General features: G+C 43.6%; 1 protein-coding gene across 1 annotated transcript; it reads right to left on the bottom strand.

Moving 5' to 3' along the window:
• Positions 1 to 10,172: 10,172 nt before the first annotated feature.
• On the bottom strand, positions 10,173 to 12,206 carry LOC134601932 (zinc finger BED domain-containing protein 5-like). Its single transcript, XM_063446439.1, has 3 exons — positions 12,123 to 12,206; positions 11,548 to 12,032; positions 10,173 to 11,460 (listed from the first exon to the last, which is right to left on the bottom strand). The coding sequence occupies exons 1-3, from the start codon at positions 12,204 to 12,206 to the stop codon at positions 10,173 to 10,175; spliced, it is 1,857 nt and encodes a 618-aa protein (XP_063302509.1).
• Positions 12,207 to 17,852: the final 5,646 nt, after the last annotated feature.

The raw sequence follows: 17,852 nt of genomic DNA, 5'->3' as shown, positions 1-17,852 counted from the left end.
TGGCTCTTCAATGAGAGTCATTGCAGGTGGTACAACAGTTGTCGATTTAAACATGAGTGTTCCCACTGTGGTGGGGCTCACCCGGCGGTTCGGTGTTTTAGAAGAGGAAAACCCCTCCCCAGGACAGCATCAAAGGATGACTTTCCTCGGGGGGAGGACCCCGGTACGGGCGGTAAGACTGCTTCCGTGGCTCGCGCGGTATCCCAGGCATAGGGACGCGCGGGTGCTTTGGGAAGGTTTCACCGACGGTTTTAGGATCCCATTTACTCCATCGGGGGAGGCGTCATTTGTGCACAATTTGTCCTCAATTCGGGGTAAGGAAGGGATGCTGGCGGCTAAGCTACAAAAAGAAGTGGACTTGGGACGGATGGCGGGACCGTTTTCCATTCCTCCGGAACCGGGGGTGTTTCGGCTGATTCATCACCTGTCTTTTCCAGCGGGGGCTTCGGTTAACGACGGGATTGCGAAGGAGGATAGTCGGGTCCGATACGCTTCTTTTGATCGGGCTCTGGATCTTGTTCGGGAAGCAGGGCCCAGGGCCCTGATGGCTAAGTCGGATATTCAATCTGCCTTTTGGTTGCTCCCAGTTCACCCTTCCTGTTTTCATTTGTTGGGGTGTCAGTTTCAAGGGGATTTTTTCTACGATATGTGCCTTCCCATGGGTTGCTCGATTTCTTATTATTATTTTGAAGTTTTTAGCACATTGTTGGAATGGATCGTAACGGAGGTGTCAGGTTTTTCTTCCCTCTTGCACGATTTTCTGTTCGTCGGTCCGGCACATTCTTCGCGATGTGAGGATTTGTTGGGACAGTTTAAGGCAGTTATGCGAGATTTGGGGGTTCCAGTGACAGAGGACAAGACAGAGGGCCCGAGGGCGGTGATTTCCTTCCTGGGTATAGAGATTGACTCCATCAGTTTGGTTTTTCGTTTGCCCAGTGATAAATTGGGGATCCTTACTACCATGGTTGATCGGGTGCGCGGAAGGTGCAGCTTCGTCAGATGCAATCCCTGTTGGACCACTTGAACTTTGCATGTCGGATCATGCCTATGGGTCGGGTGTTTTGTAGACGGCTGTCTCTGGCTACCGTCGGCATTAGTCTTCCCCATCATTTTATCCGGGTTACCAAGCGGCTTAAAGGGAAACTCCAGTGCCAGAAAAACGATCCGTTTTTCTGGCACTGGAGGGTCCCTCTCCCTCCCACCCACCAATCCCCGGTTACTGAAGGGGTGATGTCCCTCGTCGCTGTCTCCTCCTCCGCGACGCTCCTCCTTGTGATTGCGTCGGCCGGTGGGCGAGACTGATCTCGCCCACCGGCCGAGGAGACCTAATGCGCATGCGCGGAAATGCTGCGCATGCGCATTACGTCTCCCCATAGGAAAGCATTGAAAAATCATTTCAATGCTTTCCTATGGGGTTTTGAGCGACGCTGGAGGTCCTCACACAGCGTGAGGACGTCCAGCGACGCTCTAGCACAGGTTTCCTGTGCTAGAAACTAGGAAGTGACCTCTAGTGGCTGTCTAGTAGACAGCCACTAGAGGTGGAGTTAACCCTGCAATGTAATTATTGCAGTTTATGAAAAACTGCAATAATTACACTTGCAGGGTTAAGGGTAGTGGGAGTTGGCACCCAGACCACTCCAATGAGCAGAAGTGGTCTGGGTGCCTGGAGTGTCCCTTTAAGGATGATTTGAATGTCTGGAGTGAGTTCCTCGCAGGGTACAATGGTCGGACATTTTGGCAACGGGAAGCGATATCTAATGTGGCCCTGGAGTTGTTTACGGATGCCTCCGGCTCCTTGGGCTTTGGGGCATTTTTTCGGGGGCGTTGGTGTGCGGAGCGTTGGCCTGCTGCATGGCACGAGGCGGATCTGATACGTAACTTTTCCCGAGCTTTTCCCTATTGTGTAAGCAGTGGAATTGTAGGGGGAGGTGCTCGCGAACTGGCAGGTGGTTTTCCGCACGGACAACATGAGTGTGGTCCATGTGGTGAATCGTTTATCATCTGGCTCGGTTCCAGTATTGGCTTTGTTGCGCCGGTTGGTTCTGCGTTGTTTGGAATTTAACATTTGGTTCCGAGCAATCCATGTTCCCGGAGTGTCTAATGTTATTGCCGACTCTCTTTCTTGCTTTCAGTGGGATCTTTTTTGGGAGGTCGCTCCGGGAGCCGAGGAAGCTGGTCTGGTATGTCCCACGTGCTTGTGGACCCTCGATTTCGGAACCTAGCAGACCTGTTCAGGAGATCGCTGGCTCCCGCTTCGTGGACTGCCTATCGGGCAGTGTGGGATCGGTGGCTGGTCTATGCAGGAGAGTTCGGTTTGTATTCCACTGAGGGTAGGTTGCTGTCTACTTTGGCTTACATGTCCTCCTTACGGGAGCGCGCAGCTTCGGTGGCATCGGTGGAACGTAGTTTAGTGTCTCTTTCCTTTCTGATGCGTTGTATGGGGTGGGAGGACGTTTCAAAAGAGTTTGTGGTCCAGAGGGTGCTTTGGGGATGGAGGAAGGAAAGGGTCCCTGATTGTAGACGGCCGGTGTCCGTCCACCTATTGGATGCTCTGTGTGGTGTTCTCTCTGCGGTGTGCTTCTCCTCCTTCGAAGCGCTGCTTTTCAGGGTAGCCTTTTCTCTGTGTTTTTACGCCGCGCTGCGGATAGGAGAGTTGGTGGCCGCGTCGGCTAGGGCTCTGGCATCTCTTCGGAGGGGGGACGTTCGCACAGGGCAGAGTGGAGTGGAGGTTTTCATTCGGAAGTCCAAAACAGATCAGTTAGGACGGGGGAGGTCGGTTAGCATTGGTGCTACTGGGGGTAGGTGGTGTCCGGTGGCTCTGGTAGGTCAATACACGCGTTTACGGACGGAGGCAGCAGAGTCCTTCTTGCTTCACGCAGATGGGTCAGTCTTAACTCGGTCTCAGTTCTCCAGTGTTTTTAAGGCTAGTTTGCGGGCTTTGGGCATAGAGGATAAGGGATACTCTCCCCCCTCCTTCCGGATTGGTGCAGCAACGCAGGCACGGCAGGTAGGGCTGTCCGATGCTGCAATTCAGCGCATAGGTCGATGGGATTCCCGCAGGTTTCAGCTGTATGTACGTCCTCATCTGTTATAGGCTGTTGGTAGTTATGATGTGTTGTTTTCTCTACAGGTTCCCCCCGGTATGTTTGGATCATCGGTCACTCCTTTATTTATTGGGCGGCTAGGCGTGCCGAGCACAGACCATACGGCCGGAATCTAGGGCTCCCGCATGAGCAGGCTAGGGTTCGATGGCGGGGGATACGGGGTTTGGAGTGGCACCAAGTGTATCCGGAGTGTGTCGCGCTCCGTCGCTTTGTGACCGGGTCAGTGGTTCTGGTACTTCATGCCGGGGGGAATGACTTGGGACGGTGCCGCGCAGAGGATTTAATTTACACGTACAAGCACGACTTGGCTCGCTGTATGGCGCTTTTCAGCGAGGTCACACTGGTGCCACACGCCAGGGCGGTGGTGCGCGGCAGACGACGATTCAACATGATGATTTCACGTTTTGTGCGTAGGCTGGGTGGCTTTGTGGCTCGTCATGTAGAGCTAGAAGGGAACATGGCAAACATAATGAGGGCTGATGGGGTCCACCTAAACGAAATTGGACTGGATATATTTAATGTGGGATTACAGTCAGCCATTGAACAGACGCTGGCTTCGGGGGGACGCAGTCCTCTCCAGGGATAGGGGAGAGGCTGCAGTGGCGGTTTGTCCTTCGCCAGCAAGTGGAACTGAGAACAGTGCCCGGACAGGCTTGGGGAGCCACAGCCTGGTCTGGTTGAGGACGGACTTCAGGCTGAAGAGGCTCTGGAAGAATTGTTATGTTAGCTGTCTGCTGGGAAAATCCAGCAGCTGACAGTTGGTTTAAATTATGCTGACTTAATAATAAAAGCTGTGGCCGTTGCCCTTACCCACAATTTGGTTGTCTGTGAGTTATTGGGGGGAAGGGTAACGGAAGGTAAAAAGGGGGAGGGTCAGCAGTCATGTCCATATCATTCACATACTGCTCATAGGATTCTCACACTGCCCTGACCATAGAATTCACAAGCTGCACATAACGCTCACAAACTAAATAACGCTCACAAACAAAATAACATTCACACACTGCCCATAGCATTCACATACAGCCTATTGCATTTACATACTGCCCATTGCATTTACATACTGCCCATTGCATTCACATACAGCCTATTGCATTCACATACAGCCCATTGCATTTACATACAGCCCATTGTATTTACATACTGCCTGTTGCATTCACATATTGCCCATTGCATTCACATACTGTATTATAGAAAATAATACTGGCTGTGCCACTTCTTAAAATACTTTGCACCATTTTTAACAAAAGAGACACTTGCAATCCTAATTTTAAGATACACAATTTATTGAAATAGTTTAACAATTCAAGAACCTTAAGAAAATATACATGTAGGACCTTTACTACCTATTGTGTTTCACGGCAATTACTCACTTCTAGTCTGGAAAGTGTGTAAAAAAAAAAGTAAAAGAAATGTAAGACCACGTTTCAATCCAATGGGATATCCATTAATTGTCTTTTTGTGCTGTTGTTAACTGAAAGGTTCCACGAAATGTTCAAATACATTTTATAATTTTGTTAATTTTATAAATATTTATGGGTGTGCATTATTATTTTATTTATTACATTGTGCTTTTCGTTTATTATTTATGTTAGTTGTGTAGTCTGTGTCTCTTTTAACCCCTTAAGGACCAAGCTTCTGGAATAAAAGGGAATTATGACATGTCACACATGTCATGTGTCCTTAAGGGGTTAATTATGAATTAATTCTAAATTCTAATGTACAAACAAATTCTAATGTACAATCCTAAATTCTAATGTACAAACATAATTTAAAACATATTTTTAAATTGCTTTCTGTGCTGTGAGTGGGTTAAGAATAAATGTGACTTTGCAAAAATCTCGAGTGATGGTTCTGAATTATTGTCCCATCTCCCCCATTCCCTTTGCCCCCCCTTGCTTCTTGCATCCACTGTCTCAGTATGTAATTTGACCATTTATTTGCTCGCTAACATGCCTTTCTTTACCTCTTGCAAGCTCCAGTTTTGTCCTGGCATTTGTCTTTTCCAATTCACTTTACACCCCGTGCAACTTACCAACCCTCTCCCTGTCATGTGTCACATTCATCCCAAGGCGTTTTTTCATTTGACCATATCGCTCACTCTTGTCAATTGCCCTTGCCCAAAAATCTTTTTCTTTCCACGTCACTGGCGCCAGCTACTACCTGTAATTGCGAAGGTGTACATTAAAGGGACACTATAGTCACCAAAACAACTTTAGCTTAATGAATCAGTTTTGGTGAATAGATCATGCCCCTGCAGTCTCACTGCTCAATTATTTGCCATTTAGGATCTACATCACTTTGTTGATACAACCCTAGGCACACCTCCTTGCATGTGACTTACACATCCTTCCTAAATACTTCCTGTAAATAGTTTATTCTGCTGGGAGCTCCAAAGAGCCAGACATCATGCTCTCCAGGGACCTGATTGCAGAGAAACGAGATGTAAGTATGTAATTGTGATAGCATGTATGACTGTATGTCTCTGTATGCCCGTGTCAGTCTATATATGTCTGTGTATGTATTTCAGTGTGTGGCTGTATGTATGTGTCTGTATAACTATGTCTATATCTGTATGTCTGTGTCTTTATGTCTCTGTATGAATGTTTGTTTCTGTATGACCGTGTACATGTATGTGTGGATTCTGTTGGTTTTATTGTGTGCCTCTTATGGCTGTGTGTCTTTATATCTTTGTGAATGTGTGCCTGAATAACTATGTCTATGTGCTAGTATGGTTGTGTGTCTCTATGTTTGTGTTTTTGAGCATGTATGTATTTTTGCCTGTATATCTATCTCTGTGTGGATGGGGAGGAAAGAGACGCACAAAGGGGATTGGGTGAGAAAGTGACACAGAAAGGGGATAGGGGGGAGTAAGAGACACACAAAGGGGCTGGTGACAAAACACTAAGGGGGGTGTAATACACTAAAGGGACACAAAGGGGTAAGACATTCAAACGGGTTTCTTATGCCCTCTTCTGAATGTCTTATCCCTTTGTGCCCCTTTACTGTTTTTTTTTTAAGTTTTTTACAACCCTGATATACTAGTTTCCCAACCATCAATATGTGATAAAGAAAAATGAATACATTTAGAAAATATAATTAGAATGTTAATCAGGTAGCCAACAGCTGCTAGAAATCTCACGATAAAACATAGGGCGAGGGGGGTGATTTCACAGAATTGTTTATGAGTGATCAAGCAAAATATCCGGTGGACTGCCAGAGTGGTGTACCAAGGGGAGAAAACATCTCGTGGTATTCTAATAAAAGTTGGGATGCTTGCTCTCTCTCGGGGGGACTTAGTTCCATCCCTAAACTGACTTGCTCTATGCCTACCGGGGTGGTGGGGAGCATATCAGGTAAGGGAAGATTTTCATTATCTTCGAAGACTGGGGCACACACTGCCGCCACCTCCTCAGTTCTTTCTAGGTACAGCTTCAACATATTCACAATAAAAGATTTTCTTATCTTTTCATCCGAACATTGGACCAATATGTAGGTGGTAACGCTTATACATTCTACCACCCGGAAGGGTCCTTGCCACTCTGCCTGACGTTTGTCTGTTTTAGTGGGTCTGAGGGCCAGTACATTTTGCCCAAGTTCTAGAATACGTTCCCTAGCTCCTCGGTCTTACCATCACCTCTGGTGCTGTTGGGCCACCCGCAAGTTCTCCCGAATGAACTCAGTCAGTGCTTGCAGGCTGTCCCTCAGCTCCAGTACACATGATTGAAAAATTGCTCTAATAATAATAGTTATAATGCATCAGTCAATGTGGTTGCCTGGCAACCTTGCACACCTGGCAACCTTGCATACCTGGCTAGCGATGTCTCCTTGACTCTTTCACAGTAGTTAATGTCCGCATCAAGCACTGCTCTGTATGCTTCTGTTGCTCTGCCCGACAGTTTGCTGCTAAGCAGCCCAGTTACTTTTCCAGTCCCTCCAAAGTCCTGCAAATAATTGTCAATATCCATCCGTGAAAGTTTCAAAAGCTGCATAGTTCAACTTTAATGGGTGTCCATTCATAGATCCTTGTAGGGAAGCGGTATCCCTCTGTTGCAATCCATCTCTGAACTCACAACCTTTCTGTGCCTCTGTTGCTTGAACAATTATCTGGATGATGATGTCCTGCGAGGGATTGGGCCCCACGATGCTGAGCCTCAATTGGACATCCCTTTGAAATTCAGTCTCCTCAGCGATGTAGTACTGGTTCAGCCGCTCTCCATGAGTTTGGTGATGATTGCTTTGGCAAACCTAGCCACTTCAGTATACCAAAGACTGTGTCCATGTGTTAATTTTATAAAGATTGAGGGAATTTGTACGCTAGTTTCACGAACAATAGTGGACTATACTGTTCGTGAAACGAATAACCCACCGAACAGAAGCCCACAAAGGGGAGTCGTGTGGCTCCAATTAACGAACTGGCAACATTCTAACCGCAGAACATTAATGATTTTATGGGTGGCCACTGTTGGTATAACCGAACACATGGTGGCGGCCATCTTTGCTTCTGAACGCCCAGCAGTGTTTGGTCATCGAGTGCCTGGAACTAAACTCAGCCACTCGACCTCGCGAACACCGCTGGACTTCCATGCCGTTCGTATGATTACATCCATTCGTGTAAATAGAGTGGCGTTCGATGGATTAAACTCCAAGAACCCTCCTATTCAAACAGCCAACATCTAACTGTGTAATGTCAATGGGTATTCATATGAAACCCTTCAATCAAATGGCTTTTCTATTCTGACGAATGGATCTGAGCGGTATTTCGCTAGATGGTATTTTTGCACTCAGATCCCAGCCATTCAATGAAGGGTCTTTCGGGCAATTCAGTTTCAAATTATACAAGTTATGTATTTTTATGTTAAATTTTTTTGTACGGAGAGATAATGTAATTAACAGTATACTCTTACGCAATTATCTCTCCAGCACAGAAAAGCATGATGGGAAATAGCATTGCAAGTTAAGTTTTTCACAGAGTCCACCAGGGGAAAACCCCTGGTATGCCATTATGGAAACCCCTTGCATGGGGACTTGTATATAAACGGTTGCATTGCAATAAAAGCTCAGTTGACTCCAAAACTACTTGTCGTCTAGTTCTTGGGAAAAAGGGATTGTATTTACGCTACCTGTACTTTGTATGCTGAATCCGACTACCAGCGGAGATAACCTGGATTATACTACTACTCCACTACAAGTGCGGCTTTCGGGTTGCTGCTCGACACTCTCCCTCGAGCTTCCAGTAAATCCTTTAGTGTGGTTCACTTGAGGAGCTGGTACTGCTGGGCAATTCACTGCATCTCCTGGTTCGGGATATTCATTCGTGGGAAAAATGGCTTGCCACCAGTGTAACGGATCCCCTTTACTCCGACTGAGTATATCTCTTGAAGAGTTTTCCAGGTCCAGTAGTGAAACAATGATTATAACTCTAGTATACCCAAACATCAGCCGAGTCTTGATGAAGGAAACAAAATGAACTGTTTTATTAGGGCCAAGTGGCCTGTTTATATACACCATTCATTACAACGGTAAGCCCGTCCAGGCGTCTCTGTGTCTGGGAGAAAAGTGCTTAGCTTAAACTAATTATCTCCTAGGCACTAGATTAACACACTATTACAAACAACATCCTAAAACACACATAATATCGCTAGGAACCACCACAAGTGTCATATCCCCAGATAGCCTAAATCTAAGCGCTCGAGTTGTCTAAATAGTACTCAGTACTCTAGGCCAGGGCTTCCCAAACTTTTTTGGGCTGAGACCCACTTTTGAATATAGTTATTTTTCGGGACCCACTTGCTTGTAATTTGGTAAAGTGCTACAGAATTTGTTGGCGCTATATAAATGCAAATAATAATAATAATAATGCATATTTTAAAGGGAGAGGGATGTTACATTAAAAATATCAATTTACTACTTTTTAAATTTATTATTGAATACACTTAATATATAAATATGTGTTACTTTAAGAAACAAAATTCAAACAGGAGCTTACTTGTTTATGTCTTGGCAGACGTCTTGACTCAGCAGGAATACTTATGGTCAATCAAAAAAAAAAAATAGAAAAGTCCTTCATAACAAGAGAATTTAAGTGTTAAATCCAAAAAATAAATCTGTCTTTCTCCGCAGGAGGACTTAAGTAGTTAATACCAAAAGAAACATAACAGTCTTTCTCAGCAGAAGAACTTAAGTGGTTAATCAAAAAGGAAGTATAACAGTCTTTCAGCAGGAGGACTTAAATGGTTAATCCAAAAGGAAGTACAACAGTTTTTCTCAGCAGGAGGACTGAAATGGTTAATCCGAAAAAGAATCATAACCGTCTTTCCTATCAGAAGAATTTAAATGGTTAATCCAGTGAAAATTAAACTACCGGTATTCTTCCTTTGATAATTATGTAATATTTGCTTAATACAAACTGTGGTGACATTTTATAGCAATTTTACAGCAGAGATGGCTGAATATTTTGGCTTTCAACTGAAGACAAGTGTAGGATCAAAGATTTTTTCCAGGTAGCGGTAAGTATGTCAGACTTCTTAGGTGGATACATAATTAGGTGATACCAAATTAGGTGTATGTGAAGAATGGGCTTGTTTTCTATTTTTACTGATGACGTCTCTGACATCTACATTGACATTTGTTATTTTTAGACACAGTTTTTCAAATAGCCGTGACTGTAATGGTTTACTCTTGACGAAATTTACAATTTTTTACGGCAGTGTTTAAAACATTTTTTTAAAATACTGTGCCATAGTTTTACATACTAAAGCTTCTCTATGAAGACTACAGTGCGTGCATGATGCATTCAGACTTAGTTTAAGAATGCGTGTCACTACACCACTTTTTTTTACCACACATTGCCCGTGCAACATCGGTCCATATACCAACACAATTCATCCAGTGCAGTTCCTTTGATTTTATATAAGTGTCGAGAGTTTCGAAAATCGCCTCACTACTACCTTGAATAATTGGTTCACAAAATAGCATATCTTCATGAGGCTCATTGTTCCATATAAGCTACCTGGAAAAAATCTTTAATCCTACACTTGTCTTCAGTTGAAAGCCTAAATATTCATATTAAGCAGATACATAATTAGGTGTATGTGAAGAATGGGCTTGTTTTCTATTTTTACTGATGACGTCTCTGACATCTACATTGACATTTGTTATTTTTAGACGCAAGGTGTTTGATAATTGAAGTTGATTTCTAAACTTGTTTTTGATTGCTACCATTGCCGAAAATCCAATTTCACACATGTACGAAGTAGTAAAAGGAAGCAGCACTCTTAAAGCTGTGGTAGAAAGAGTCGGATATGTGTTTTGAACTGACAGCCAAAACGGTATCAATTTTTTACGATCAAAGTTCATTTTCAGGAAAGTGTCTTCGGATAAATCAATTAGTTCTTCGTCTGCCACCGTAGATATACCAGTAGCCACATCATCACTCCGAAATGGATTCACAATCCAGATGTTTTTCTCACAATTCCTTATTTCTTCACTGAAATAATTATCAAAACTTTTTTTCAACGAGTCTAGATGTGCAAGTATCACCAAGATTAAGTCGTCTGCTGGTGTCACTTGATTTTCAATTATAAAAGTTGCGAATGTTTCAAAACAATCATAGTTTTGGTGTTTAATATTTCTTTCCCATAAAGAAATTTTTTTGGTAAAACCTCGAATTTTATCATGTACTGCAAATATATCAGATCCATCCATTCCTTGTAAGTATAAATTTAGTTCATTTAATTTAGAAAATATATCTGCCAAATAAGTGAGCTTCAGAACAAACTTCTCATCATACAGAGATTTTGCGTAATCGTTTTGTCCATCCAGAAACATTGCGACTTCTTCTCGGAGTTCAACAAGTCTTGTTAGTACTTTGCCCCTTGACAGCCAACGTACTTCAGTGTGCAAAAGAAGAGATTTGTGTAAACTTCCCATCTCTTCACACAGTTTTTCAAATAGCCGTGACTGTAATGGTTTACTCTTGATGAAATTTACTATTTTTACAGCAGTGTTTAAAACATTTTTTAAATCTTCTCCCATATTTTTACATACTAAAGCTTCTCTATGAAGACTACAGTGCGTCCATGATGCATTCGGACTTAGTTTAAGAATGCGTGTCACTACACCACTTTTTTTACCACACATTGCCCGTGCACCATCGGTACATATACCAACACAATTCATCCAGTGCATTTCCTTTGATTTTATATAAGTGTCGAGAGTTTCGAAAATCGCCTCACTAGTTCCTCGAATTATTGGTTCACAAAATAATATATCTTCATGAGGCTCATTGTTCCATATAAAACGGATAAAAACAATAAATTGGGACAAACCTTGTATATCTGTTGACTCATCTAATTGCAGGGAAAAAAATTTGCTTGCTTTCACTCTGTTGATAAGTTGATCCTCTACCCACTCAGACATTTCATCGATTCTGCGTTTAACAGTGTTATTGGAAACTGGAATTAATTCAACTTCTTTTAAACTCTTCTCACCAAACATAACTCCAACAGCATCTTTTATCGCTGGTAGTACCAATGACTCGCCAATGTTGTGAGGCTTACCTGATTTTGCAATTCGCAAACTAATGAGGTATGAGGCATGCATAGCTTTTTCATTAATACTGGTGAAATGAGAAAGCATATTTTTAGACGTATTACATTTTTTTTGCTTGCTGTTAAAAAAATTAAGTGGCTTGTTTTTAAAATGTGCATGCTTTGTCTCAATATGGCGAAGTAATTGGTTTGGTCGCATACTCTCATTTGCGAGAATTTCACCACAAATTACACATTGCGGACGTGGATCTCCTTTGTCACCATTCCATGTAAATCCAAATTTTAAATAGTCAGAATCATATTTTCTTACTAATTTTCGTCGTTTTGATAATTGAAAACTTGAAGGATTTTCATCAATTTTTCTTCTATTGTCAACTTGAAAACTTGAAGGATTTTCGGCAATTTTTCCTCCATTGTCCACTTGAAAACTTGTTGAAGGATTTTCATAAATGTTTCCTCCTTTGTCATTTTGGACAGAAGATCCTTCTTTTTGGGTTTTCTTTTCACCCATTGGTGTTTTTGCTGGTTTTCTTATTAACCATGCATGCATTACTAAGGTAGATATTAAAAAATAATAATGAGTGAAACACTTATTTATTGCAGAAAAAAACAATTATTAAATTCAGAACAAATATCCTGCATATGAATAGATAACTAGACTGTTAATCAAGATATATTTATAAAGACAAGGTTTAATAATCCAAATCTAGGACAGACACAACAAATAAAATAAATCAGGGCATGGTAGCCATTCATAAGTATGCAATACATAAAGTATTTACTTTGTATGGCCACCATGTCTTAAGTGAGGGCAATAAACTTTAGGGGCATACAATTGGCACAACGTGGCAATAAGCTTTGAGGGCATACATTGGCACAACATGGCAATAAGCTTTGAGGGCATACATTGGCACAGCGTGGCACTAAAAAAGGGCAACAAATTGGCAAAACATTGCATAGAAATGGTTACTCACTGACTCGTGTAGAGTCTGACAGGTAGAAGTGCTGTGTCCCGCTCTTATATTCACCAGGCACAATGTGGCAATAAGCTTAGGGGAATAGATTGGCACAACATGGCACTAAAATGGCACACAAGGGCAATAAGCTTTTAGGGGCAAAGAATTGGCACAACATGGCCCTAAAAAGGGCACAAAATTGGCACAATGTGGCAATAAGCTTTAAGGGCATAGAATTGGCACAACATGGCCCTAAATAAAGGGCATAACATTGGCACAATGTGGCAATAAGCTTAGGGGAATAGATTGGCACAACATGGCACTAAAATGGCATAAAATTGGCACACAAGGGCAATAAGCTTTTAGGGGCAAAGAATTGGCACAACATGGCCCTAAATAAAGGGCATCACATTGGCACAATGTGGCAATAAGCTTAGGGGAATAGATTGGCACAACATGGCACTAAAATGGCATAAAATTGGCACACAAGGGCAATAAGCTTTTAGGGGCAAAGAATTGGCACAACATGGCCCTAAGTAAAGGGGATAACATTGGCACAATGTGGCAATAAGCTTAGGGGAATAGATTGGCACAACATGGCTCTAAAATGGAATAAAATTGGCAATGGTTACTCACTGACTGTAGATTCTCACAGGCAGAAGTGCTGCGTCCCACTCACAGGCAGAAGTGCTGCGTCCCGCTCTTTCGTCCACCAGGCACCACACGTGATGTAAGTATCCTCCTCTTTGCGCGGGAAATGCAGGCTAGTCTGCATAAACTGCGTGGGCGGGCTCCTTTGCTATTTGACTACTCTGGCTCTCTGTAGTTTGTGAGAGCCCGCACAGCGCAAATTAAGCGGGCCCGCTCTCAGTGATTTGAGCGGGCTCGCACAGTGCGATTTAAGCGGGCCGGCTCTCGCGACCCACTCAAACTTATTAGAGTGACCGGCTCCATGCGATCTGAGCGGGCCCTCTCAGCGCGACCCACTCAAACTCGGCTCGCGACCCACCAGTGGGTCGCGACCCACAGTTTGGGAACTCCTGCTCTAGGCGAATCGCCACTGTGGTAATGTTTTGATCGTCCACACACGTGGTCCCATGCCCCAAACAAGTCCAGGGCATTTGGTGTTTTTGCCGGTCAACTTTCCCATACAAAATCAAACAAAGCTTCCCCTTGGCTTGTAGGGAGCAAATGGTCTCTTTGTTTGGTAGAGTCTGTTCACGAAAATTGCTTTTCGGACTTGTCTGGAAACGGAGTAGGCAGTGGTACGATCTCCCCCAAGGTTCGCAAGGTTAGGTAACTGAACCAGAGTTCCATATACTGCCTGCGTTTAGCAGACAAAACAGCTGCCATTTTCTGTAGCACGTGGTTTCGGTTATACGAATGGTGGCCACTTAGAAAGAGCACTTAAGTCTGTGGTTACTTTGTAGTTAACGAGCCAGGGGGTGGTCAATGTTCGGTAGTTTGCAAATACCCAACCAGGAAAAGGCACTTCGAGTTCGGGGAAACTTGGAAAACCAAATAGGGGGAACTCTACCAAATGTATGATAAACAGTGAGTTCATCACACGATGTACCTAGAGAGACACTCAAAGCACCATAACCACTACATCTCATTGTTTTGGTTATGGGGCTATAAGTCTATGGGCAGTGTTGCCATGCTTTCTGTAATATATTTTTCTAAGGCCCCTCCCTGGGAATATTTAGCCCATCTCCTCTGACATTGCATTTATAATGCAGAAATTAGCCTTCCCCCATTGTTATTAGAAAATTGATAGACTGGCAATACTGGGGTGGGTTAGCCCAGATCTCCTAGCCTATCATTGACATCCAATGAATATATTTCTAAGGGGGGGTGGGGAGAAGCATATTTTTAAATTAAATTGCTCAAAAATTGTCTCACAGAAAACTCTCATACAGTTCAGTCTGTGGTGGAACTGTGCCATTCTGCACATATACTAAAAGGCTGTTTTCAGAGAAACCCTACTCTGGGCATCTCTTCAACTCAATGTAAGTGAAAGCGATGACTGCAAAGAGAGGTAGGGAGAAGGGGAAGGTTCTGTGTGAGAGCAGCGCCAGAAAGGAGAGAAACAGCCACAATGATTTATTGCAGCAACTTTGGACAGGCAATCTGAGAATGGAGAAAGAGAATAACACATTTTTATTTACACATTGCCAACATAAACTGAGACTTTTAACTTGTTATGTGAAGCAAGTCTATCCAAGAGAGGTGTGTCTTGCAGCAAGTGTAACACCCACTGAAACATGATTGGTGACCTCAGCAGGAGACAGGGGTAATGAAAATAAAATATGAGCTTTTAATAGTATTAAGGTAAACATGAGACAATCCTTTATCCGTCACAAAAGGTATTATTATTATTATTATTATTTTTCCGTAAATATCTGTTTATTTTGGTATGGGGTTTTCCCCACATACCGTTATTATTATTATTTTTTTTTTTTTAAAGAAGCATGACGTAGAACGGTGGAATACACGACTCGCAGGTCTGTGTCAATGAAGCGTAAAACCATGGAATTCGCAGGTTCCGTAAACATTTAGGTAACTTGTGAGACGCGCAGGTCTCCATTGTCGTTGGGTCATTAGTTGTCAGATGGTTACTAGTCAGTGGTCGGTTGCAGTTACTGTTGAACCTCAAACAAAGCCAATGATTCAGTAACAGTGTCTGTGTGAGGTTGGTGCCCCATTGCATTTATCTTTGTGATGTCGGTTCGTGTCTCTCCCACTCTGTGGGTGGTATGTTCTCTCAGTCATCAGTGGTCACTATCTATCGGCTAGTCCTAATAAGGGGCTCCCTGCGCGGGGGTCTAGGGAGTCTGTGAGTTTCTGAGGAGGGGGGGGAGGGAGAAGGAGGGTATAAAGGTAAGTAGAAGGCAAGTTTTGCTCTCAGTGATTGGTGTTGTGCTTATATTAAGGTTCTTTTCGGTCTCTACTGGTGGTGTCAGAAGTGTCTTACTTTAAAAGTGATTTGAAATCGGCTGAGTCTGTGGATAGAATCTATCAGATATTCAGGTAGGTTTGGGGTCTCTCACTGCTGCGGAATATTAGGTCTTCCATAGCACGGAGTTCTTCCATTCGTTGGAACCACAGTTCCATCGGTGGGGCTATGTCTTTCTTTCAGAATAGAGGCACCAGCTCTTTAGCCACATTCAGAATTCGTATTGTCAGTGAGTTTTTGTATGTGGATGTGCGGGTTTTAGTGTGATGTAAAATAATTGGTGCCAGTTTGAAGGGGGGTGGGTCATCTGAAAACCTTTGAATGATATTGTAGACCTTTTCCCAAAATGGTTTTATTTTGGGGCACTCCCACCATAGGTGAAGTAGGGTGCCCACCTCATCTCCGCACCTCCAACAGCAACTATCTATGGTTGGTATCATTGCGTGTAGCGACTGTGGCGTCCTATACCAGTATGTTAGCAATTTATACTCAGTTTCTTGTGTCTTACTGGACACCGCGCAATGTAGTGTGAGGTCACAGATTTTGTGCCATTGTTTGAGAGTTAGTGTTTCCCCTAGGGCTTCTTCCCATTTCCCCATAAAGTGAGGTGTTGGTGTATTCTGTTTTGTGAGGAGCATAATGTATAGGGTTGATATGCCATGTTCCATTGGATCTTTGTCTGTACAGATCACCTCTAGTGGAGTTAGGTCTCTTGTCAGGAGGGGTTTCTGTGGGAGAGTGGTGAGGAAGTCTGTCAGCTGTTATCTGAAGCAGAGCATGAAATTTGGGGTGTTAGTGTTGGTCATCTTGGTCAGGGGTTTGATCTGTGCCTCTGTGAACAGGTGTCGTGCTTGGGGGATGTCTGCGGCTATCATCCTCTGGAATGACTTTGGTTCTAGGCCTGGAGGAAAGGCTGGGTTGTGGACCAGCGGGTACAGGGGTGCCGGGAATGATGATAGGGCCAGTTTCGGGGCCTAAGTGTGCCATACCATGATGGTGGCCTTAATGAGTGGGTGTCAGGCTACAAGTTTGGTACTGTGTGTTGGTTCCAGCCAGGGCATGACCGTCATGGGCTTGCCTACTTGTGTGGCTTCTATTTCTTTCCACAGTTTGGTGACTCCCTGTTTGGACCATTCCACTATCCTTTGTAGGTGTGTGGCTTGGTAGTACAGCTTAAAGTCTGGGAGAGCCAGGCCTCCCTCTGACTTCGGCAATGTGAGGATGTTTTGTCGTATACGGGTTTTGGTATTGCGCCAGATGAACCTCAGTATAAGCGTGCGCAATGTGTCAAAGACATCTTTGGGGATTTTTCGGTATGGTTTGAAACAGGTATAGCACCCGCGGTAGGAGGTTAATTTTGACTATGCCCACTCTGCCGAACCAAGAGAGATGTGGCAGTGACCATTTGTGCAGATCCTCCCCTAGCCACGTTAAGAGAGGTTGGAAGTTGGCCCGGTATAGCTGGGCCTTGTAGCATTCCCTTGCAACCCAGATCCCTAGGTATTTCAAGGCTGAGTCTGTCCATTTGAAGGCAAAGAGGTTTTGAGCATGTATGACCTGTTCCATCGGGAAGGACAAGTTAAGTATTGTAGATTTTGAATAGTTTATTTTGAAATTTGAAAGTGATCCATATGTGCCAAATTCTGTCATTAGATGTCTAAGTGAGCGGTCTGGGTTTGTCACGAAAAATAAGAGGTCGTCCGCATAGGCTGCCACGGTGTGGACCGTTTTGCCTATTCTCATGCCCTGTATATTTGGGTTCTGTCTGATCGCTTGGAGGAAGGGTTCGAGGGCAAGGACGAAGAGCAAGGAAGATTGCGGGCAGCCATGTCTAGTGCCGTTCCTGATTGGGAAGGGGTCTGTGAGTGCTCCTATAACATTATTATTATGTTATTTATATAGCGCCGTCAAATTCCGCAGCACTTTACAATGGGTGGACGAACAGACATGTAGTTGTTACCAAACAAGTTGGACACACAGGAACAGAGGGGTTGAGGGCCCTGCTCAATGAGCTTACATGCTAGAGGGAGTGGGCTAAAATGACACAAAAAGGTAAGGATAGTATTAGACTAGTGACAGTTGCAGAAGAGGAATCAGTCAGGAGCTATTAACAGTTTAATTGATACGCTTTTATGAAGAAGTGGGTTTTTAACAATTTTTTTAAGGAGTGGAGACTGGGTGAGCATCTAACGAAGGAGGGAAGCGAGTTATAAATTCACATTACATTTTATCAAAAGAACGCACTCTTTATAACTTTTGCTTGCAATACCTTAGTTTTATTTTT

This window comes from Pelobates fuscus, chromosome 3 (assembly GCF_036172605.1).
Source record: "Pelobates fuscus isolate aPelFus1 chromosome 3, aPelFus1.pri, whole genome shotgun sequence".
In the NCBI taxonomy this organism is placed as follows: Eukaryota; Metazoa; Chordata; class Amphibia; order Anura; family Pelobatidae; genus Pelobates; species Pelobates fuscus.
The sequence above is the reverse complement of the archived record's forward strand: the minus strand, read 5'-3'. Positions and strand labels throughout refer to the sequence as shown.

Excerpts from the sequence above, each read along its gene's own strand:
- LOC134601932 (XM_063446439.1), bottom strand. The coding sequence starts at position 12,206 with ATGCATGCATGGTTAATAAGAAAACCAGCAAAAACACCAATGGGTGAA. Across the intron at positions 12,033-12,122 it reads AAGGATCTTCTGTCCAAAAT|GTTGACAATAGAAGAAAAAT; the intron begins GACAAAGGAGGA and ends TCAAGTTTTCAA. Across the intron at positions 11,461-11,547 it reads ATTCCAGTTTCCAATAACAC|ATTAGATGAGTCAACAGATA; the intron begins TGTTAAACGCAG and ends TTTTTCCCTGCA.